At 41.1% G+C, this 25,353-nt stretch overlaps 1 protein-coding gene across 4 annotated transcripts in view; it reads left to right on the plus strand.

The window, feature by feature from the left end:
• MYO1B (myosin IB) overlaps positions 1–25,353 on the plus strand; it is a 187,585-nt gene that overhangs the window by 105,388 nt on the left and 56,844 nt on the right. For all 4 annotated transcript variants that reach the window (XM_042994938.1, XM_042994939.1, XM_042994940.1 and 1 more), the window contains exons 6-11: positions 1,954–2,000; positions 7,898–7,961; positions 19,515–19,613; positions 20,984–21,087; positions 23,070–23,217; positions 23,497–23,615. In XM_042994938.1, the coding sequence (XP_042850872.1) occupies positions 1,954–2,000; positions 7,898–7,961; positions 19,515–19,613; positions 20,984–21,087; positions 23,070–23,217; positions 23,497–23,615 (581 nt within the window). The remainder of the gene's footprint in view (positions 1–1,953; positions 2,001–7,897; positions 7,962–19,514; positions 19,614–20,983; positions 21,088–23,069; positions 23,218–23,496; positions 23,616–25,353) is intronic.

Consider the following 25,353-nt stretch of genomic DNA (forward strand, 5'->3'; position numbering starts at 1 on the left):
AGAGCAGCGCTCTGCATTTTCAAGGTTGCATTTATGAATGCCTCTCAGCTGGTGGTAGACATGGATAATGATGCGATTCTCTTCAGTTAGCATCCTCTTTGGAGTATTTCCTGTGTGCAGGTTTCCCCGCTCAGTAGAGCATCTCAGCTTATTTTCTACTGAAGAGAGAACTTGGCATCTGGGACCTGCCAGGCGGTTCCCGCCCCAAGCAGAATCTCTGATACATAGAACTTTCCCTGTGTTGACTTTGTACATTTTGTCTTAAGTGAGCAGGAACCAACTATTTTTAAAAAATCAAAAACCTGAAAAAGCCAGCTAACATGAAATAGAACTCATCAGGTTTGGTTACTGAATATCCCAAGTGAACTTCGACTTTATTATTTTTTTAAATGTTTATTTTTGAGAGAGAGAGAGCGCCAGAATGAGTGGGGGAGGGGCAGAGAGAGAGAGAGAGGGAGACAAAGAATCCGAAGCAGGCTCCGGGCTGTCAACATAGAGCTGATGCAGAGCTCGAACTTGTGAATCGTGAGATCATGATCCAAGCTGAAGTCGGACGCTTAACTGACTGAGCCACCCAGGCGCCCCCAAATGAACTTCAACCTTAAACACAGGTCTGCACCTAGATCATGTGACTGCTTTCAAAACTTGGATCAGCTTTTAACTCTTAGTAATCATTTGAGCTCTTGTTACTCTTTTCTTCCCTCCCTTTAATTTAATGCACTTATGGGGGGGTTTCCAGGGATTTGATGCCTGGCCTCTTAATCCAAAGATTTGTTTCGGTTGCCATCTCACTGTGTGCTCTTCAGTCCTTGCTAGCTGCAGTGGGCCCATGGATCCTAGTAATAGCCTGGGGGTGGGGGGTGGGAGTGGGGGTAGTAATGGTAGAAATGCAGAATTTCATGCCTACCTCCAGGCCCATTTAACAGAATCCGCAGGTGCCTGTTTGCACGTTGAGGTTTGAGGTACACTGCTGGGCTTCCAGAGCATCAAAGTGGGATCCCTCTGCTCTTACACCTTATATTTATCCCATGTCATCCTCAGATTAATTTGCCCCTCCCTTGTGCACAAGCTTGGTGAAACACCCCTTTCTCCTTATGACACTATGAGCCAGAGGTATTGAACAGGATCATTCTGTGCCTGAGCGGCATCAGCCTGTGGTTCTTACACTTATGTGCCTTCATTTTCTTAAAAGGGACCCCTATGGGAGGTTGGGCTCCACACAGCAGCTAATGTTGGAACAGACTTGGATTCTGCGTTATGGGCCAGTTTGGTGTTTTTTCTTTTCTGGAAAGTTTTACTTAGGTCTGATGGATGTGGACTAATGAAACTATGTAGCATTTTTAGCCTATTGGAAATGATGTTAGTTTCCAAATCTCTTACTCTTTCTGTGTTTCACAGTTATATATGTAATCACATTGAAATAGATTTGTTTTAAAATTAATGAAAATTCAAGTTTGTTGTGCTTTTTTCCATCTGGGAACCTCATCAAGTTCCCCAGAACCTTTGATAATATTACGTAGATGTCTCTGAAATAACCTTATTCACCGATGAAAATAGTGGAAGAGAATACAAGCCATTTTTGCCAGCCACTCAATTGACTGCTCTCAAAGCGGTAAAGGTATTGAATTATACAGGATTACGGTTATAGTAAGATTTGAAAAAATTCCATGAATCAGAGGAATGACTCTCTTTTTTCTGTGAACTTATGATAAGAGATGGTAGATATAACAACTTCTTTTTTTTGAATCTTTTTTTTTTTTTTTTTTTGACGCGTTAGCAACTTCTTAAGACTTCTGTTAAGTATGTTTCTATGGGAAGTTTGGACGGAAATGTCATGGCTACAAGTTGTATTTTCTAGGATTTATAGCTGTCAAATATTCCATTCGCTTTAAACTGCTGCTTGAAATTATTTTTCTGTCAATTTTACCCACGCATCTGTTTCTTTCTTACTAGCTTTTGGAAATGCCAAGACTGTAAGGAATGACAACTCCTCTAGATTTGTAAGTATTTGTATAAGCATAAGTGTTAACACTAATATTTAGGTCATGTATGTTTAAACAACCAGTAGATGTTTAGTGTTTCTTCTTATACACATTTGAAAAATGAGAACACCATTGCTATTGAGACATAGAAAGCTCTATAAGGCCTATTTTTGCCTTCTGGGGTTTTTCTTTTTAATTCTTTTTGGATGACAGCTATTTCTTTCATATTTTCTTTGTCTTCTATCATACAACCCCGTGGGCAATTTAAATGAGACTATTTATTTATTTTAAGGAGGCTCTGTGCCAATGTGGGGCTCGAACTCACGACCCTAAGATCAAGAGTCGCACGGTCTACTGACTGAGCCAGCCAGGCGCCCCTAAATGAGGCTATTCAGAATAACTCTTTACTTATCTGAATTTTGGTATTTAGAAATCACTATTAAGAATCAGATTAAATGAAGTAGAAGGAAGGATAAACTGGGTGTCAAGCTTGTATACTCTACAGCTTTTGTCCTTTATTCAAGGGACTGAAGAGGATGGAAGGGCGTACTAGAACTTTATAGAAGGAAGGCCATTAGGTTTGACGACCAACGGCAGGGGATGGGGAGGGGGACTGGATGGTCAAAACTGCCGCTAATGGATGTTTTGGCTTTGGCTGAGGCGGGAAATGCTAATTCCAGGAATACAAGCCTTCCTGGCCTCACGCCCCAGCACTCTGCAGCACGTACTATGCACCGCGGCCCGCTGGGGTCTCTCCAGCTGTACACGTGCTGTCCTGTGTTTGGTCATTATGGGGACACAGACACTGCCTGGTGGCAGCTGGGAGATACATGTTGAGTGTGATGGTGACATTTTTAAATTGGCCCCCTTTTTCTATAGTTTAGCCAGCCATATCCATTTTATAATAAAAGGTCATCTACTTTATAAGCTCTCTTCTCATATACATGGGACCATTTGGGGTGGTTTTTGTGCCTCTCTGTCGGAGACTCTTCCTGCCCTTTCTCCCCCACTACTTTTAGCCTCCTTTTTGCTTTTTTCTGGTTACCCAGTGCTTAAGGCAAGACAGTGACCTCAGGCAGAGGTAGTTTTGATAGTTCGGAAAGTGGAAGGCTGTGGTTCCCAATTCTAGTGCCGTGAATTTTTTCCGTTGGATTAGCCCCCTTACGTTGCTAAAACTGATTGGAGCTGGGCCTTCTCCTGTTGTGGTAACATGGCTAATCTCTTTATATAAATAGAGTTAGAAGCAAAGTGTGGGCAGATAGAAGTAATTCCAATAAATCAAGCTTCCTTATGGAGGCTTTATTTTTGCTGTTTGCAAATTATACATATACATTTTTATAAGATTTCTAAACATATTTAGTTTCAGACCATAAAAATGCAGAAAACTATATTGCTTGAAGTGTCATTACTACTTTGTGATGTTTGAAATCGAGCGAAAGGCTTGGCAGGTGATTTGGCTTAATAAGTAACTTCAGAAAAATCCTATTATAATATGGGTATTAGGATATGAGATTAATACTTGATTATAGGCTAAATCATTTCATGCCCAGTTTTTAGTAATTTCTCTGCTTTGTAGCCTGTGACTTGACCAATAATATACTGAACTCCATGTTATGATTGGATAGTAGGACTCTGCTATATTTCAAGTCCCTACTCTATATAACTGTGGCTTATGTATTATATATTTGTACTCCAAGGGAATTGCGTTTCCTTTGACCGTGTTTAATGGGTCAACCTAGAATGAACTTCTAGCTCTCTTCCCTGAGCAGTGTGATAGAAGCCGAGGTCGTGTACTTATGCATGCTTGTCGTAGCCGCCATAGTGGAGTGCTTCTCACTGTGCCCCACCCAAGTGCCTCTAGTTGGATAGATTGAACTTCTACTAAGAAAGTGACCCAGCGTTTTTGAAAAGAGAATCACTCTTCCCAACCAAGGATTTCAGAGGAGGGAAGAGGAGTAATAGTTGACTGTCTACTATCTGTAGAGAGCCAAGCTGGGCACTAAGAGGAGAGAATCCACAGGGTCAGGAAAATTCCATTACCAAACCTCTCATTCCGTAAGGATAGAAAAACCCATGCAACATATCCATTTGTTTGAAACCTCTGTTGTTTTTTTAAACACAGTTAAGCATATGTCTCCCTGTATCTCCTCTTGGAGCCTTCAGACCTTTCCCTGTTGGCATCCAGAGTGACCTTTATAAACTTGAGCCTCATCACGTCCCTGCTGAAAGACCTCAGTGGCTTCCTCTTGGACCCGGAATGCAGTACAGGCTCCTCCTGGAGCTTCCCATGGCTGCCTACATCAGCCAGGGCTTGCTCCACCCTGCCCTTGCATGCCCAGCCTCGGTGGCACAGGCCCTTGTGACTGTCTGGAGTGCTGAGTGCCTTCTTGCTTAGATCTTTGCACTTGCTGGTCCTTCTGCATGATGTGCTTGTACCCAGATCATTACACAGCTGCCATCTTGTATCATTTAGATCTCACCTCAAGTGTCACTTCCATGATGCTTTTTATAGACTCTGACTTCATCCTGTTTTTGTTTTTTTCGGGCATTCATTAGTCTCTGGAATTATTTTTTTTTTTAACGCTTATTTATTATTGAGAGACAGAGAGAGACAGAGCATGAGCAGGGGAGGGGCAGAGAGAGAGGGAGACACAGAATCCGAAGCAGGCTCCAGGCTCTGAGCTGTCAGCACAGAGCCCGATGCGGGGCTCGAACTCACAAACCGCGAGATCATGACCTGAGCCAAAGTCAGATGCTTAACCAACTGAGCCACCCAGGTGCCCCGTCTCTGGAATTACTGTATTCACTTTCTCTGTTTCTCTCTGATCATGGACCTTAGAGAGTAGGGGCCATGGGAGCAAGTACTCCAGCCTTCATATTCACGGTGGTGGCCCCACAGTGCCTGGCGCCATAGTAGACACTCAGAAATCATTGATGAATAAATACCTATTTTTTTTTAATTTTTTTTTTTTAACGTTTATTTATTTTTGAGACAGAGAGAGAGCATGAACAGGGGAGGAGCAGAGAGAGAGGGAGACACAGAATCTGAAACAGGCTCCAGGCTCTGAGCTGTCAGCACAGAGCCCGACGCGGGGCTCGAACCCACGGACCGTGAGATCATGACCTGAGCTGAAGTCGGACGCTTAACCGACCAAGCCACCCAGGCGCCCCATAAATACCTATTTTTAAGAAGCTTATAGACTTAGTCTGAAAGAATGAACATGTCTAAATGTGTTGTGTTTATAACACAACACATAAAATAGTAAGTTTCCCATGAAAGGTACAGGTTGCATTTTATGGAAGTTCAGAATAGAGAAGCTGGAGGAGTCTGGGGCAGGGGACAGTTCTGAGTGGGCCCGTAAGATTGAAATGTGCCAAAATTGAGTAGAAAGCAGGAAGAGCTGGCAGCACAGTATGGGGAAGCTGAGGGGAGAGACCAGAGAGGATCTGCACTTGTCCAAGTTAGTGGCTGGATGAGAGGGTCAGTGAAGGGAGCTGGGGGCCAAAGGCCTGGAAGGATGGGTCGGGGCCTCAATTGGAGGGCTTGGAGTTTCAGGTTCAGGTCTTGGACTTTATTTTCTAGGCAGTGGGAAGTAATTGGTTTTCTCTGAGTAGACTCATGACATGCTCATGGGAAGAATGCCATTCCAAGATCATCTTAATTCTCTGTGCTGCCCATTAGTTTATTCCTGGTCAGCTTCCTTTACCATGCTCTGCAGTGTTTAGTCTACTGTCTTCAAACCTCCTATCCTTTACTCTGATGGTGTTATGCTTACTTCATGGAAATGATTATCATCATCGTCTTCCTCTTCCTCCTCATCCAAGTCCTCAGCTTTGGTGCCTCACCTGGCCCTGTATCTACATAGATACCCTCCTGTCACACTGGGAGATTCTCAACTCCTGTCTTGCACTAATCCCTCCACCTGTGCTCTAGATCTGGTCACTTCCTGTGTCTAGGAACCACCCTCCATCAAAATCACCCCCTCTCATATGGTCAGCCTCTGACTCTCCTATGAAGTTATGGTTTCTCCCTTCCTTTGTGTCTGCTGCCATCATGGAGGGCATAACTGATCACTAAGTTGCCTGGGCCACATTCCTGGACTTTTTAATCATTGCCCCTGCCTTGTGTTAACCTTGTATGTCCAACCGGGATCCGTCATTGTGACTCTCAACCCTATTTAATCTTCCCTTTATCGCTACTGCTGCTGAAAGCCACCAACATTTCTCCCATGACTACTGTAACTTCCTATCAGCTCTGTCTGGTTTTGTTCCTTTCAGTCCGTTCCACATTATCTAGGGTGATCTTGCAAATAGGCAGGTCTGATCATGACTTCCCTGTTTAGGAATGTTTATTGATAGGACTTTGCTGTCAGGTGAATGTTCTGATGCCATGATATGCTCCAGCGTCCCTCACCATCATCATGGATGCCAATTCTTTTTTTTTTTTTTTTAATGTTTATTTATTTTTGAGAGAGAGAGATAGAGCACGAGTGAGATGGGGTCAGAGAGAAGGGGAGACATAGAATCCATAGCAGACTCCAGGCTCAGAGCTGTCAGCACAGAGCCCGATGCAGGACTCAAACTCACTAGCTGTGAGATCATGACCTGAGCCGAAGTCAGATGCTTAACCAACTGAGCCACCCAGGTGTCCATGGATACTGATTCTTATGCCTGCTCCTTCCTGCTCTCTCGCCTCCTTGCTGCCTTACTTAACCCTGATACTTAGCATTTAAGCTAGGGTCGACTTTACCATTCGTCCCCCTTTCTTTGTGTCCCTGTAGGATCTATCTCCAGACACAGAAATCTCCTCGTTACCTACCTCAATTCCCCTCAGGCTGTAAGTTCCTTGAGGGTGGGAACTGTGCTCACTTTTTTCCTTGTGTCTATGTTAGTATCTAGGAAATGCTTAATAGGCATTTGCTTAATGAATAAGAGAAGACTTAGGACAGGTGACCCTTGACAATGAAGAAAGAAAAGGGCGAGGGAGCATATATAAGCTAATAAAAAGTCACAGATTGCATTGTTGACTGAGTGCCATGTGATCATGTTTCTTCCCCCTTACTATGATTTTGAAAACAGAAGGAGTTAAAGTGGTAATTCTTTGGGAGAATTATTTACAAGCCATCTATGTGACTATTACTAAAGTAGAACATGAAACAAAAGGACCACTTATTAGATCAACAATCCCTTTTCCAAACAAAAAACAGCTGTCAGGGTTACTCTGTTATACTTGTTACTCTTTAACTAGATAGTTATAGACCAGTTCTTTAAAAATCATAGTATGAAACTCCATGTGTGTTTCTGTGTGTTTAAAATACCATCTATAAAATGTAATAGGAACCTGGGATATATATATTGCTGTATAATCTGGATCAAAGACCAAAGAGAGTAATAATGATCAGTCTTTGATTCTGGATTGGCCACACCATATAATCATGCATTTCATTTGAGTAGATATAAAAACAGTATTTTATGTGTTCCATTTTATCCACTATCCAGTATGCTTGGGAGTTTCTTAGCCATGGCTTAAAACCATTTTGCTTATAAAAGTGAAATAATTTATATTCCCGACTAGTGCATATACAAGGAGTACTGCCTTTCCCCAGTTTTTATTCTTGAATTGAATATGCCCACACACTTCAGAGATTTGAAACACGTATCTGAAATGGAAAAGTCACATGTTGCCTAAGAAGATCTATTCTTAAATTAGCAACATGATATGTTAGCTTTGAGCTAATGGGGTATTTAGTATGAATTATTTATGGAGGCATATTGTTAGCCTCATGGTCACATAAATTGTCTGTTAATTACATTTAAACAAATGTATAAAGGGCTTAGTATGCTATTTTCTGAGAAGATGTGCTGACTGAATATTTTGAGGTCAACTTGAAACTCACAAAGTCTTTCTTTGGCAGGGCAAATATATGGACATTGAATTTGATTTTAAAGGCGATCCACTGGGAGGAGTGATAAGTAACTGTGAGTATTTTACTTGAATCCTTTCAAAGAAGTTCAGAATAGCAAAACATATATTAGAATATTTTAGATACTTGAGTCTTTAAGAGATAGATATAAGAATACAATTTCTTTTTCTTAGACAATGTGTTTCAGACTATGTGTTATGTTAGACTGTGATTTCAGATTGTTTTAGCATGTCTAAATCTTTTTTAAAGATCACTTAAAGTCTTTGTCTTTGAAAATCTTTAAAAGTTTGCTAAAGAAATAAGAATTAGTCCAACCGTATTTTAGATTCTTTAGGTCTTTAAGTTAATTATTTAACAAAAAGGATCCTGCGATGGTTCATTTCTTTAACAAAATTATTTCATGATTAAAAATAGAATATAAATATGCGGCACCTGGGTGGCTCAGTCAGTTAAGCATCTGATTCTTGATTTCAGCTCAGGTCATGATCTCACAGTTAGTGAGTTCAAGCCCCTTGTCAGGCTCTGTGCTGTGTGCCTGGAGCCTGCTTGGGATTCTCTCCCCCACCCCCACCCCCCGCCCCTTTCCCACTAGTATTCTCTCTCTTTCTCTGCTCTCAAAATAAATAAATAAACAGTTAAAAAAAATAAAATACAGTTTTTTTAATTTAATAACTTTTTAGTAACTTTTTGGGTAACATTTATTCAATAAAATGAGTGGACCTGTACTTCAGATTTTATTGTGGGAAATTTTGTTTGTCTTGGTGTAATTAGATAATTAACATGTGATAAACCTGGTAGGAATAACTACAGATTTATTAGCCTCCCTTAGTCATGATTAGTGATTATGGAAGTGAAATGTCCTTGTCAAAGGTGAAAAAATGAACAGCCCCAGGTCCAGAGTTTTCTAAAGTGGGCGTGATTGTTGTAAATATGGCCCCTTCTCCAGTGACTTTGAACCTGCATTATGTACAGCACTGCTCTCATATTTCTGCTCGTATTGATTTCGTAGTTGCTGCATTTGGAAAATAGGAAATGACAACTTAGGGTTTGTGCACTTCCTCCCGGAACCACAGCCTGGTTATCCTCTTGAATCCTTCTATGTTTTTGAGGCCGCACCACTGAACCTCCCATCACCGCTGGCCTCCTCACCACCTATTGGGATTGAAAAAAATCTAAGTTTGCACTAGAAAAAAAGGTAATAAATTGACTCAGGTGTCCAAAACAGTGCCCTTTAGATTTGTTATAGCAGTGGCATTCTTCCTTCAAATGAGATTGTATACTGAACCCCAAATAGGAAATAGAGGAAACAAGATCTGATCTGGTAAAGAAGATGAGTAGCCAGAACCCCAGAACGCCTCTGGGGGCTCCTGAGATCTTTGCTGGTGAACTCGAACCAGAGGAATGCCATTTGAAAATTAACATTTTAAGTGATTTGAGGAAAATGTGTAGCTGATTTTTTGTTTTTAAGTTTTTAAATCACATTTCAGAGAGAAACCTAGGGGTAGGGTTTCCTTATCTTTGTGTGTGTGTGTGTGTGTGTGTGTGTGTTTTTAATGTGGCAGAGGGATATGTTTTTTAAATGTTTATTTTTGAGAGACAGAGCACAAGCTGTGAAGGGGCAGAGAGAGGGAGGAGACACAGAATCCGAAGCAGGCTCCAGGCTCTGAGCTGTCAGCACAGAGCCCGATGTGGGGCTCGAACTCACAAACGGTGAGATCATGACCTGAGCTGAAGTCGGACGCTTAACTGACTGAGCCACCCAGCCTCCTCTAGAGCTTCCTCTCTTTGAAACAGTGGGATTGAAGTGGAGGAATTCTATGGTTCTTCCCGTTCCCACTGTTCTATAGTTTTTACATAGTTTGATTTTCTATTTTAGTTTCCCCTTTGTGTGCCATACATTGGGATTAAGCCATATTTTTAAAAATATATACTTGTCAGAGAAACGTTTGAAGAGAATCTTTAATGTGAAATGAAACTGGCTGCTTAGGTTAAATGGCTTTATGTCAAATATGGAAACAAAAAGTATTCATGCAAACCATATATGATGTAACCAGAAGCACTGATGACCACCCTTGTAAGCTTTCCGCACAACGTCTGGTGGCTCATGATAGCTGTGAAGGAAAAAGGATTTGACCCGGTTTGAAGACCGCCATTTCAAGGAATGCTTAATTTTTATTCTGAAAGATATTTATATATCTTTAGCACTTTTTACAAGACAGATGAACTCTAGTTATTAATTTAACAATACCCTATTTTTAAAATGAGGGTAATAATCTAAACATTGTGGAATGACTGAATCAAAATTGCTTTTGAGGACTCTAGGAAAATATTTAAGGATTATTGTGTTGTAAGTATTAGAAAGTAACTTAGGTTTTACATTTTGAAGAGTATGTTCCAAACAGAAATGTCTTCCTGCCCCTGATTCTTGCAGTATCCATGGAGAATAAATATTAAACACTCATTTCATCTCCAGTTAAGATTAATATATCCTCATGAATGGATTTTTTATGGTGTTCGTTACCATTTGTTCCCACAATGAAATTAGATGGAAATTTGTGGTAGTGGGAACACCCTGTATTTTAGAGTACCCTTTGCTTCAGAAAGGAAAAGACTACATGCGTGTTAAGAGCAGGAAATTTCACCCTATGTACATAGAGCACTGACTCATAGGTGGTCAGTGGGAGTTGCTGTCTCCTGGCTTCAGGGGTGTAAAGCAATGGGCAAACTCATTCTTGTTCTCTCTAAACTGCCAAAAGTTAGCTTCTTGTAGCCCAGAAAAGAGGAAAAGATTTGCCATTTTGTGGGAAGTCAATATTTTGCCTCACCTTCCAGCAGCCGTGTAGTAATGGTGTAGATCATCGTTGGTTGTACTTAATACCTGGAGGAAGACACGTGATCAGCCAAGCTAGTTGGGCTCCCTGTGAGTGGAAGAGAAAGCCCCATGACTTACTCTCTCTTTCTAGAAGAGGGATGCTTGAAAACCTAAGTCTTGAACTCGCCTGACAACTGTATCTCTAAGGTTACTATTGTTAGGCAAGGGGCATAATGGAAATAGAAAATGGCACCCATGCTTCAGTAGGGAAGATAAAATGTGGAAGCAGAGTTAGCACATCTTATTTTATGAGGTAGTATTTCTGCTACTTTGTTAATGCTTGTAGGTGTCATACGATTTATACATTTGTGTTTGAAGATTTTGGACCTAGTGTTATGAACTAGAAACTTCTGGCAACCTGTTGCTTTAATTAATAGTCTAGGTACTTTCTTATAGCTGTGGCACTTGATGGCAGTTTTCACTGTGAAGAAAATGTGAGAAAAGTCTGGAGGGATTTTATCTCCTAAAAGAAGAATAGCATCGATAGATATGCTCTAAAAAAGCCTTTTGTTTCAGGTGTGCATATATACTTGTCCTTAATAGTTTAAGGACAGGAGGTATGGCTTTCCTGTTCACAGGAGTGTATGAAGAGCTCATGTAATATCTGACACACAGCAGGTGCTCAGTAAATCCAGAACTGAAGATGGAATTGGTTAAATATAGGCAGGTCCTACCTTTCCCTACTTCATTATTTGGGGCATATCTATGAGGCTACTTGAGCAACTCTTATCATGTGGTTTCTCATGTCTAAACAACGAGACAGTAAGTTACTTATTTCTCTGTGTCTCCCAGTTTTTCATCTTTGAAATGAGGTAGTAAGAGTACCGATCTCATAGTGTTGTGAAAAGGTGTAAATTTTTTAACATCTGAACTCTTTTAACAATGCCTGGCACCTAGTAAACATTCAGTAAATGTTTACTTTTTCTCGTTATTACATACTTACTTTCTTGTTGTCTTTAGCCCCTAGCCAAATATATGTCCTATACGGACAGAAACTTAGTTTGTGTGGTTCATTGCTGAATGACACCAACCAAAATAGCGTCTGACACCTAACATATATTTCTTGAATTAATTAATAAACGCAAGCACACAGGAAATAACAGGTGATATCGCTGTGACATAGACAGATTTATCAAGAAATAAAGCTCCTGCTTTATTGGGTAATTTTATCTGGAATATTTAAGACAATTTTTTATTGAGATATAATTGACGTACAGCATTATGTGAGTTTCAGTGTACAACATAGTGATTTCAAATAAGTATTGCTAAATGATCACCACAATAAGTCTAGTTAGCATCTGGCCACCGTACATCGTTACAGATACTTTTCTTTCCTGGTGATGAGAACTCTTAAGGTCTGCTCTCCTAGCAACTTGCAAATATGCGGTACAGGATAATTAGCTATAATTGATATGCTGTGCAGTACATCCCTATGGCTGACTTATTTTATATATCTGAATATTCTATGCTATTCATTTTTAAAGGCTTTTTCTAAATCCCAGAAAGGCAACAAAATTATTGGTATTCAAACTTCATCTGTCACTGCCTTCTCTTTTTGGCTTGAGAGAAATACTATCCTGTGAATTATGAAGGAAGGCAAATATTGAAATTAGTTTGTTGCCCACTTATTAATCCACCCCAAACTTAGTAGGGTGTAAAACAATGGCCCTGTCATAGGCCGTTGGACTCTGGGGATCGAGAATTCAGGTAGGGCACAGTAGGGTTGGCCTGTCTCCCTGATATGTGGGACTTCAGCTGGGAAGACAACTGGTTGGGTGTGACTTGCATGAGTGGATGTGGAGTGGATGTTGGAGTCTTCTAGAAGCTTGATCATATGTCACATGTCAGGCTCCTGGGCTAGGATGATTCAAAGCATGTGCTGAACTGGGACTGTTGACTGGAGCCACCTACATGTGGCCTTGTGTGGTGTGGGCTCTCACAGGTGGCTAGGTTCTGAGAGAGAGTGTCCCAAGAGGAAACATCCTGCAGTAGTCTGAGAGATCATACAGTGTTACTTCCACTGTACTTTATTAGGTCAAAGTAGGCACAAGCTTGCCCAGAGTCAGAGGTGAGGCACGTAGGTCCCACTTCTCAATTGGAAGAATGTCAAATGATTTGTCACCATTTTGTTTTAATAAGCTCCAATCTGATAGATTTTTTTCAGGAATGGTTACAATAATTTCTCACCTTGTGTCTACACCCTTGAGCAGTCCCCTGTCTCGGTGACTCAGGGTTTGGCCATGAGTGTTGTTTTGGTCAATGGAACAATAGTAGACATGGCACAACCAGAGACTTGAAAGTTGGTTCCTTACTGGAGTGTGTCCTCCCATGCTCCTCTTGGGAACCCTCTCATTACCACCATGTGGGTGAACCTGGGCTAGTTTGCTGGATGGTGAGAGACCACGTGGAATGTACCACCAGACATGTGAGTGAGGGCACCTTAGATCAACCAGCTGCCTGCAGACCACCAGCCTATGAATAAGCCCAGGAGGGATCAGCCAAGCTGGCTCAGACCAGAAGTGCGAAGGTGATGCTCAGACTCATGAACTGATAAATGGTATTATTAGTTCAAGCTGCTAAGTTTGGGGAAAATTTGTTATGTAGCAAAAACTAACTGATGTAGTGGTCTAATAGACAATCTACTTTCCCCCACCCAGTTTGGAATCCTGAGAAATAGGCACAGGAATCACTTTGGAGAGGATGCAGCTTTCTTACTGTTAGAGGCAAGGTTGAAGAAAGTGGCTTTTGGTTTCTCACCCAAGCAGGTGTGCTAGTAGTCCTCTGGCAGCCTGGCAAGACTTAGGCATCACAGCGTTAAGCAACCCCTGGCCTCTCCTTGTGTGCATTGCCCCATTTATCTTCGAGCGCTGGTAAGTAGAGCTTACTTACTTACCAGAGTAAGCTGAATGGGAACACAGTGGGGGGAACCAGAAGGCTGAAGTGTGTGTGCATGCTCACATCCCTCTCCACACCTTACTGCTCAGAGAAGTCCCTCCTCCTGCCTGGGTGAAGAGTGAGGAAGAGGCTGAGAGAGGCTAGGGAGTTAGTCTAAGGAGATCCTTCCACAAGGCATCCTTAGAGCAGGAAGGAACAAGGACCCCACTCACAGGGGAGAGGGGGGACGGAGCCAGTCTCTGAACTCCTGTTCTTTATATTTTTTTGAATTTATGATACAATTGGCTTACACTTTTATGTGCTGTCTACGTGTTTATATATATCCACATCCATGCCATTTGTAGGAAATGGAATATAGTTTTACTCTTTTAGATGGTTTGGGATTTATAACTTTCTTTTTCCTTTTGGATCATACCTTTGCTATTATTGATGACAAGGTGCTGACTAGGAGCAAAGCTGCCTGTTGGAATACTTCCTAAAGGAAACTCTGCTCTGCCTTGTTTTCTGAGAATATGTAAATATTGATGCGGAGGTGGAGATTACCTGTACATGAGTCTGTTCTCAACAGCGAGTGAATATTCATCAATAAACAGTGTCTTTTTAACCTGTCTTCTTTAGGATCGAAATTCGCCAGAAACTAAGACACACCTTGTCTGGTTTATAATACAAGGCTGGGCATTTTTTAGTGCTTCAATATTCAGAGCTTCCAAAGAAGACAGAAATAATCAATCATTGGTTGTGAAGTATCCGTAGCAATAAGACAAATTTCCAAGAGCAATTCTTTTACCCTGTAATGGATGGCTTTGTATAAAAATCCATGCTTTTCTTTTTCTCGGTTTTACTGTGGCGGTTTTTCTTTTACAAAAATATTTTTACCGGAGCATTTCGGTGGCTCAGTCGGTTGAGCGCCCGACTCTTGATTTCAGCTCAGGTCATTCTCTCACGGTTCATGAGATTGAGCCCTGCGTTGGGCTCTGTGCTGACAGTGTAGAGCCTACCTGGGATTCTCTCTCTTTCTCTCTTTCTCTGCCCCTCCCCTATTCTCTCTCAAAGTAAATAAATGAAACCTTAAAAAAATTTAAAAAAATATGTTTACTCTGAAGAAAGACTGTATGTTTGCCATGAAACAAGATTATATACAAATATAGAAGAAGCCAGGTGTTTGTTCAAATATATCTAAATTAATTAGGATAGTATATCTAATAATAAGATATCATGGGCTGTATCTCATTAATTTTATTTCAGAGTTGGGTATGGAGTTTTAGATTCAGGTATATACCTATGTGAGTAAATTTTTAATCAATAGATAAACATTAAATTTATATTAGAAAAAATCAGTTGTGAAAATACACATGTGCTATATGTATGTAAACAGATGCTATAATAAAAAACAGTAGTTGATTAGAGAGATAATAAGCCAAGTTTGCCTAGTGTTTTAAAGCCCAGTTTGCACATGCAGACACAGAAACCCTTGCATAGCTTCTCATACACTGGGTCCAGCTACCTATAGTGTTGACTTAATAATTCCAGGACACTGATTTTTGAGAAAACTTTAAGCTGATTTCTTAAAAATTACAATGCTGCAGTGGACGTGGGGGTCAGGGTAAAATTGTCATGCTGTGGCGTGCCACGTGGTTCATGTGTGTCAAGACCTGTGGCCTGCGGGTGGATGGAGATTCCTGTGATCCCCAGGCTAGAGAGAGCCCCATGGTGAGCGTTCTCATTTGCTCTCCCTGTAACACGCATTCACGGTGCAATTTGTAAGAAGACCTTTGTCCCGTCTTTTTGACTTTAAAATTTGTTACTAGTGAAACTTCCTGATTGTCATCCTTGAAGGCTTTGTTGTCTATTTCCAGGAAAAGTACAAGGTTGACTTTAGAATGTACACCCTAATCCATGAGCACACTTAAGCTCATAGAGTTTTCCGCTGAAACTACCATCAGTCATGCTCTGTAACTCACTGGTTACTTAGAGCGCAGGCCCATCGGTATTGCTGAATGCATCAGTGAAGGGGCATAAATGGATTCGGAAAACCTGAATGCCACTCGGACACTGGATCCATAATATTTATCTCTGAGCAATTGGAGAGGAGCACAGGATCTCTGGGGGTGGGTCGGTGTTGTGCATCATGGACTTTCATTGTCATTCTAGCCTTCCTAGCAAAAAAGCTGATGATTCCTTAAGCCTTGGACTTGGACCATTTCTTTTTTTTCAGGAAGGTAGACTATACATAAAATACATTTAATCTTGCCATCTCATCCTTCATCTGTTATGTTCTAAAGTAATGTGATGTTCTTTTCTTCCAAACCACTACTTATCCTGCTATTCCTTTGCCAATTAAAAGACTTCCTTCTCCAGCAGGTGCAAAAAACACGGACATTTTACTTCTTTCATGTCTTGTACTGAGGGGAGGCTGGCCTGTGCTGTGCACAGGCACATGTCCCTGCCGTAGACTAGCTGGTAATTAGTCAGGACTCGGAAAGCCCCTGAATGACAGGCTCATTCTGGTAATAGTCAGGTGGCAATACCATGCTGGGGTAGGTGGGGAAGTTCTGCTTCCAGAGCCTGTGTCCCTGTCTGTTGGTTTTCTCCTTTAGAATGGCTTGATAGATTTATTTATTCCCTTAAAGTGTAAGTTTGTATCAGATTTAATGGGAACTTAAGTTTGTATTTGGAGAAAGAAATGCATCTGCATTGGAATACATGGAGACTCCTACTGTCTTCTCCACTAGATATCTCCACTAGATATTGGCATATCCTGTACTGTTCTTTACTAAATCTTCTGAGCAGAGGCTCAGTCAGTGGTGGCAGGAGCACGTGAGGCCAAAAGGAAGGCTTAGCCGGTGTTTGCTTTGACTTAATTCAGGGGAACATTCAGTAAATTAATTTGGTCGGGTAGCAAGTCTTTATAGCAAATTTAATTTATGTTCTGTGCTTTGAGTAATTATTTGATATGGCTTCATACTCTTAGATTATGTTGGTGCATGCGCCTTTAAAAAGGTAGAATAGGGGGGTGCCTGGGTGGCTCAGTCGGTTAAGCATCCGACTTCGGCTCAGGTCATGATCTCGCGGTCCGTGAGTTCGAGCCCCGCGTCGGGCTCTGTGCTGACAGCTCAGAGCCTGGAGCCTGTTTCGGATTCTGTGTCTCCCTCTCTCTCTGCCCCTCCCCCATTCATGCTCTTGTCTCTCTTCTGTCTCAAAAATAAATAAACATTAAAAAAAATTAAAAAAAAAAAGTAGAATAGGGAATGGTTTTACGCATCAGCAAATTATTTGGGGCAAACCTTTTCCCTGATTACTTTTCTACCGAGAAGCTTGTAACTTAGGAGAAAAGTCATAAAGAAATAGGAAGCTCTGGAGTAATACACTAAGTATTTTAGGTGATAAAACCTTCAACTGCTTTGTAATAAAAGGTTTTTTATTTTGTGACTGAGTTGCTTAGGTGAAGTCATGTATTTTATGTAAAGTATGGCCTTTCCTAGTGTTTATGGATTTTGCATTCTTTTTGCTGGAAAATTACAAACAGCAGAAATGTGATATCTTAGTCACCTGAAGCTTTCAATTCTGGCTGTGTCACTTAGTAACAGTGTGATGTGAGCCTCATTTTCTTCTATATAAAATAAGGATTATAAAGCCAACTCAGGGGAGGTGTTTGGGGTTGAATAGGATTACGAATGAGAAGCACGAATGCAGAGCAGGTCAGTGAAAGTTCCCCTCCTATTCCCCTTTGTACCTTTCCTTTTAAACACACATTGTAGTATGTTTCATATTTGAAAATGATAGTAATCACTGATCGTATCAGCACGTGTGGTTCAAGAAGTACATAGACCAACATTCCTTTCCACGCTGTGCACATTGTTCTTGAACTTGGTGGCTATTCTCTGCTAAATCTTCTAGCTGTCGCCGTTTTATACTCTTCATTTCCTGTCAGCATTTGTGCAAAGAGCGCCAAGCATTAGGCTGGCAATGCATTGCCATTGTACAGTGTGGCCCTGTCTTGCTTTGAGGGTATTATTTCATGTCTTGAAGTACCACAATTTGCTTGTTAGAATGTGACCAGATAAATGACATCAAACAGCTGTCATCCTTAGTAAGGTGCGCCTATGAAATGAGAGGGAAGCAGGCTGCCAGTACTCTCAAGGTATATGGCAGTATTCTTAACGCTATGGGAAGAGCCTGGGGGTTGTGGGCTTTGACCCACATGGTCATTCTGCCTTCCCCACCCCCACCTCCTGCTCTTTCTTAAGGGCCTTGCCATCCCACCTTGGAAAGAGTTGCTGCTGTTGGCTTGGGTCCTGGGAGAAATCGGGAGCAGGTGTGGCTCTCGAACGTCTTCATATTTGCAGTCGGTGCTGGGTGCATTCCCAGTCCTGGCGCGTAGTGGGTGAGCAGTAAGTGAGCTGATTTGAAGGAAATGTGTGTGAACAGATGAAGTGAACCGTAGCATTTGTTTATATTTTTCATGCAGTTGAGTTACTTTCTTCGAGGCTCGAGGAGTTTCCTATGAGGATTAGCTTCTCCATGAAGAATCTGCTCATGCTCTGTAGATTCTTTCTTCTGAAACTGTGCCTGTATTCTTAGAACCCCATAGGAGCTTGGTCACATGATCGGTACAAGCAAACTGCATTTTTATCTTATCTGCTTGTTCTGTCTTCTGCTTTGTGCGTCAGTATTTACTTCTTAACTGAAACAGTCAGTCCTTAGAGATGATGAGTAGTACACAACCCCTTCTTTTCTAAATTTTGTCTCACTGATGCTTTTCAATTTTCAATTTTCTTTTGTTTTGCTTAATATAAAGTCTTCATTATCCTCCATGTATGATTTGAGGGAGGGTGTTGGCAGTCATCCAAGTCAAATGGGCGCTGGAGATGAAAATGAAAACTCGGGAGCATCCCGTTACTATAGTTTTGAATTTACATATTTTTGTTCTTGTTTTAGTCAGTTTAATGTGTCCTTGTAACCCATCTCTTCATTCTTATAAATGACCCTGTGTCTGGGAAACACCCTAGGACTTCTCATTTACCAGATCCACAATCTTTCATTCTACCTAGGCTCCTTTTTCCATGCTCATATGGATTCCAGAGATACAAATTGAGAAGTTCAATGACCATGCCCAGAGAACTTGCGCGTTTTTTCTCTCTCACTCATTTGTTGATAATGTTTAGATTTCAGCCTGACTGGAAATCAAATGTGTGTGTTCTCTAAATTAATAATGGGATCACTGATTCAGAATTTTGTAACTCAGTTTGGCTTGTGCCTACAGAATCCAGAGCCCCTGTTATATCACTGGTCGGTGGTACGCAAGACTTCAGACAGGAATCCCTTCTGCCATTGTACTTACTTTGCCACCTCTTGTGTACTGCCACAATGTCTTTTTTGTGGTTGGTTGGCTTTTTTTCCATCTCTCCCTCCTTCCTCCCTCCTTCCTTCCTTCCTTCCTTCCTTCCTTCCTTCCTTCCTTCCTTCATTTTTGCATGAAAGTTTGAAAACTTGGTAAGACATCTTATCACTGGATAAAAGTATCTGGAATCAAAGAAAGTATCACATATAACACCAAAAGAATATTAATATGGAAAATGTTTTGTCTTTAATCAGCTTGTTGAATGTGTTGAACTTATTTTGCATATTTACTATTGTTTGAAAAGAACCTGGTTTGTTTAATTTGGTAATTTTAGTTATAGTGAGGCTTCTTCCTGAAAGAACTGAAAATGTAGTTTCTGTTATTATTTCATTAAACACAGAAAATGAAAAAGAAAGTGGGGGGGGGGGTGGGGAAGAAGAACCATGCTAGATTTGAAAGCAAATTAATAATATAGTATGATTTGACTCTTTTCTCTTTAGATCTTTTAGAGAAGTCTCGAGTTGTTAAGCAACCGAGAGGTGAAAGAAACTTCCACGTGTTCTATCAGCTGCTCTCTGGTGCCTCTGAAGAGCTCCTCAGTAAGTCCCTTTTTCTGTGTTTTAATTTAATTTGTAGTGTCAAAGCATTTTCCAAAGCATTCTTTTTAATTTTCTTCAAAATTTTCTATGACTGTGGTTGAAGTGAAGAACGTGGTATGTTTGCTTCTGTCATCCTACCCCAGAATTTGCTTGCTGTATGTCCCTATGTCTCACCAGATGCTGTGCATAGGTCTCAGATGGTTTACTCAAAGAGCTAACTGAATATTGGAGGAGGTGGATCATAATTTTGTTTTGATGTTTTATTTATTTTGGAGAGAGAGAGAGACAGCGCAAACAGGGGAGGGGCAGAGAGAGGGTGAGACACAGAATCTGAAGCAGGCTCCAGGCTCTGAGCTGTTAGCACAGAGCCTGATGCCAGGCTCGAACTCCTAAATCACAAGATCATGACCTGAGCAGAAGTTGGATGGTTCACTGACTGAGCCACACAGGCACCCCAATCATAAATTTAAACAATAAAATGGAAGAATATAATTGTTTCACTGAGGAAGAAGAAATTAGCAGGAGCCAGGAGAGGAGAACAATTATTTAAAAAAAAAAAAATTGCTCAGTGAAAACTTAAAAATAGTGGGAAAACATTTGTAATTGATAAAAGAGTTAAAAATCTGACCTCTGGCTATTTTAGAGAACTAATATAAGTCCATCAGAATAGTATCCAATAATGAATAGCTAAGTGATAAAAGTTTTGAGCAAATAGTTCAAATTGTAAGTATAGAAAGTAAATGACATTTGGGGAAGAATCATTCTCACTAATAATCAACAAGTGTAAGCTAAAACAGCACTGAAGTGTTCACTATTTACATGTATTAGCAAAAGTGATTAAAAAGGACAAAGCTGGCAGAATTGTCAGGCCCTGGTCGGCTTAGAGCTTGTGGGTGTCACTTCAAAGTGAGGACTTCTTCCTGGGGGCTAATTAGCAATCCAAAATAAGTTGTAAAATGATCAGAGCCAGGCGCACCATTTTTTAGAATATATCCCAATGAAGTAATTCAAAAGAATCCAAAGGACATTTTATATGAAGGCCTTTATCGCTGCCCTAATGTTCAATGGCGCGGGAATCACTAGGCAGACATCATGTTACAATGAAATAGTATATTGAAGATGTTTTGTATTATAAAAATACGGAAGGGGGCTCACTACAAATAAATGTAAAAAGTAGTTTGAAATATGTACAACAGTGGTAAAGGTAGATTTTAGAAAAATGCTGTTGGTATTTGGGTATCAATTTTTGTTCTGTTGATTCAGTATCTAATATATGAAAGTCACTTTCATCTGGAGGTTTTAAGGAATGAGATATTAAAGGCGGTTGGACTTACTGAGTAACTTACCAACACGTATGTGTGATTCAATAGATAAGCTTACACTCGAGCGAGATTTCAGCAGATATAACTACCTGAGTTTGGACTCTGCCAAAGTTAATGGAGTGGATGATGCAGCAAATTTCAGAACTGTTAGGGTAAGTAAGATACAGTCCTTTCATTACTGTTTAACAAGGTGCTGCCTTCACCTTATTCTGTGACTGAACATAATCAAGGTAAGCAGCAGTAACTTTTCTTTTTTCTTTTTCTTTTTTTTTTTTTAACATGTATTTATTTCTGAGAGACAGAGAGAGACAGAGTATGAGCAGGGGAGGGGCAGAGAGAGAGGGAGACACAGAATTCGAAGCAGGCTGCAGGCTCCGAGCTGTCAGCACAGAGCCCGACGTGAGGCTCAAACTCACAAACCATGAGATCATGACCTGAGCTGAAGTCGGAAGCTTAACCTACTGAGCCACCCAGGCGCCCTCCTTTCATTACTCTTTAAAATGGGTGACACTCTTTTGCTCATTTGGAACTGGTAACAATTCTGAGTTTTCTTAAAACCATAACTCATGCCCCCTAAGGTTTTAGAATTATACAACAATTTATTGTATTCTTACTAAAATCCTACAATATTGTAAAGGCCCATGCTTTACTGGAGCATGCGATTTTGCTATTTATCAAAAGGAGCTTTCTCATTATATTATCCTGACTCTTTTAATGCCGTCTTTAAATTCCAAATATTTTTGTAGCCATAGCTTAGTAGTTAATTTCCAACTGTAAGAACTGTCCCAGGAAAGCATTAAATCAATACTGCTTTTGAGAGAAAACTTCCAAAAATCACATGTAAGCCAGAATGAGTAGCATTTCACGTTCATTAGAAAATAAATTGTTTTATTTTTATTTTTTTTAACGTTTATTCATCTGTTTTGAGAGAGAGTGCAAGTGGGGGAGGGGCAGAGAGAGAGGGTGAGAGAATGCCATGGAACCCAACGTGGGGCTCGATCCCACAAACCCTGCGCTCATGACCTGAGCTAAAATCAAGAGTCGGATGCTCAACCAAAAGAGACACCCAGGTGCTCCTGAAAATAAATTATTTTAAACAATATCCTATCTCCTATGTTTATGTGCGCTTCAAAAATTACTCCTCTATGACATGATATGGTAACTGTACTTTAGCTGTGGTGGTGGGGAGGCAGGAAGTAGGTCAGATTAGCAGAAATAAGACTGGCATCAGTTGATCTTCAAGGCTGAGTGAAAATAACTTGGAGTTCTTTTCCTGCTCTCTCTACTGTTGTGTATGTTTGAAATTTTCCGTGACAAAAAAATTATATTACTCCCATTGCTAGGCTGGGTAGTCTCATCACAAACAAACAAATAAAACAAAAAAGCTGTTGGGATTTATTCTCAAAAAGAGTATTTCTCTGAGTACGTCATTTGTTAAAAACTCTGTAAGCATCCTCATACAGCAAGCTTCTCGCTTCCTGGACATGAATTAAGAGTTGAGTTCAAGTCCAGTTCTATAACTGCCTTGCCTGGCAAATCATTGGCACTTAATAAAAGCTTATGACTGAAGGAATGTTCCCTGTTACCTGTAATGCCTTGGGTCGGGCACTTCACCTTTGCAGACCAGTTTTTCTCTTGTAAAATAAACGAGGAGGTTTTTATATAGGAGTCATAAAAGCTTTTTGTTCGGATTTATTTCTAGCAGCAGAACCCGGTATAAAAAAACAACACGTACTCAACGCATACACGCATTGTGCACACGTGCACACAGACACACACAGACACAGAGATATACACACCGAGCTGCTGCGGATGAAGCGGGGGTTGGAACCCAAGGCTTGGCTCTTAGCCTCCTCTTCTTCCAAATTCCTCTTTGCTCCCCTCCACCTCTTTGCCCCAGCATGCAGAATGCCCCAGGGACCCTTGAATCACAGCTTGAAACCATTAAACAAGCTACAGCCCCAACTGGTGCTGTCAGGTCTGTTCTTAGGTTTCCTCTTGGAGGGCTTATTCTGGGGCACTTTGTCTTTTTTGTTGTTGTGTGTTTAGAAACAAATCTGTTGCACGATTCATTAAAAAAATAATATAAAGAGTGACAGAAAGAAAACAGCTGCTTTTCTCCCCCCACTCCCAGAATGCCATGCAGATTGTGGGTTTTATGGATCACGAAGCTGAGTCTGTCCTGGAGGTGGTAGCAGCCGTGTTGAAACTGGGGAACATCGAGTTCAAGCCCGAATCTCGAGTGAACGGTTTAGATGAAAGCAAAATCAAAGATAAAAATGGTAAGTCAGCGGAGAGTCAACCTTATATAGCAAACTTGCTTTTGAGCATCTGCCCACTTCTTAATCTAGAAAGAAAACTTCTGTTCACTGGAAAACTTCACTGGAAAATGCTTTCCAGCGAAACTGAACAGAAGCATAATTAGAGCTGAGTTTTAAGTCTTCTGAGTTCTACATTTTATACTATTTGATTTGAATGTGCTTTAGGAAGAACATCCTAAGCCTTGACAAGGATTTTTAGCAGCACATGTGTAGTCACTTTTTGTGTCTGTCCCCCAACAGAGTTAAAAGAAATTTGTGAGTTGACCGGCATTGATCAATCAGTTCTAGAACGAGCTTTCAGTTTCCGAACTGTTGAGGCCAAGCAGGAGAAGGTTTCAACTACACTGAACGTGGCTCAGGTGAGTGAAACATCCTGGCCAGAAAGTGAGTTTTTAAAAAGTCTGTGATATTTTTTACATAAGTGGACACAAAAATTTCATTTTGCAGGTTGTTATCTTAACTGTCCATACTGTATTGCAGACATCATTCTAAGCACTGGGAGCACAGCAGTAAACTAAACAGATAAGGATCCCTGCCCTCGCAGAGGTTAAAATTTTGGTAGGAGGAGTGGCCATAGCCAGTAGGCCTCGTATATAAATGAATTTATACAGCAAGCTAGCAGCAGACAAGGAGAAAAACGAGAGCAGAGTAAGGGAGACCCACTGTGCTAGGGCAGGGAAGTTGCGTCTGACTGAGCTGGGAAATGATACCACTGGCATGATCTGCCTTGTATTTCAAAGGGTCATTCTGGCTGCAATGTGGAGAGCAGAGTGCAGGGGGAGAATGGGTAAAAGCAAGGTGTCTTAGTTGGGCTACTATAACAGACTACCATAGTCTAGGTGGCTTAAACAAACAAAAAGAACCATTTATTCCTCAAAGTTCTGGAGGCTGGGAGTCTGAGATCAGGGGACCAGCATGGTTGCATTCTTGGTGAGGGCCATCTTCCTGGTTGACAGATGGCCACTTTCTTGCTGTATCCTCTTCATAGGGCAAGGGGTGGGGGAGGGGACGGTGTGCTCTGGTGTCCTCGTCCCCCTATAAGGACCCCAGTTCCATCATGGGAGCTCTGCCCTCATGACCTCATCTAAATCTATCTCCTAAGGCTCCCACCTTCACATACCATCACATTGGGGATTAGGGCTTCAACATATGGATTTGGGGCTGGGTGGTGATACAGACGTTCCGTTCATGGCACCAGGAAGCTGCAAGGAATTGTGTGCTAACCTAGAATTGATGGTGTTTGAACCAGGTGGTAGCAGTAGAGTGAGAAGCGGTTACACCTGGGTACATTTTGATGCTGTTAGCTTAAGATGTGGCATGAGAGAAAGAGAAGAGTCAAGGATGGCTCCCAACATGTTTCACTCAAGCAACTGGAAAAGTAGGATTGCCATTCACTAATTTGGAGAACACAGTGGGAGAAGCCAGTTTGGAGAGGCCAGATTGGCTTTCCTGCCTTCCTTTTCGTATACTGCCCATCTGAAGACAATGAAATCTTTCTAAGACTCAGGTCTGATTTGCTTACTTCTTCTGTCCTTTGGTTCAAGTTCAGTGGATGGATGAATGGATGGATGCACGTGTGGATGTTACACCAAGGAAGCTTCTGAAGCCCCTTTCAATGTAAAGCCTTTGTTCTACAGCTTAGACATTTTCCCACCCATCTGTGCTGATCTGCACTGGAATTCAATGACTGATTCGGCACTTTTGGCACAGAGGCCTACTTTATTCTCAGCCTATAGTCCAACTGTATTCTCCTCCTCTTTGTAAGTGGCCTTAAGCATCTGTAAGACAGTAGGTGGATTTAGTCTTTCTCTTTGCCTCTCTGAACTGGTCTTTGCTACTAACCCAAGGATGCCTATGTGTCTGTAGCTTTCAGTGTTGATTTCGTATTTCAGGTGAGGTGCTTTGACTATGAAAAATACTATAACTTCGGTTATATGTAAATTTGATTTGTAACGATCCTCTTCTGGTTAGAACTGTTGTGTGTCCTTCTTCCTAAATTACTGCTTCTGCTGTCATGTCTGTCCAGGTCAGTCTCACTCATGCAAAGTCAGATGGTGAGTCACTGACTTAATCAAGAAAAATTCATTGAGAGCCTGC

Source organism: Panthera tigris, chromosome C1, assembly GCF_018350195.1.
Source record: "Panthera tigris isolate Pti1 chromosome C1, P.tigris_Pti1_mat1.1, whole genome shotgun sequence".
NCBI lineage: Eukaryota > Metazoa > Chordata > Mammalia > Carnivora > Felidae > Panthera > Panthera tigris.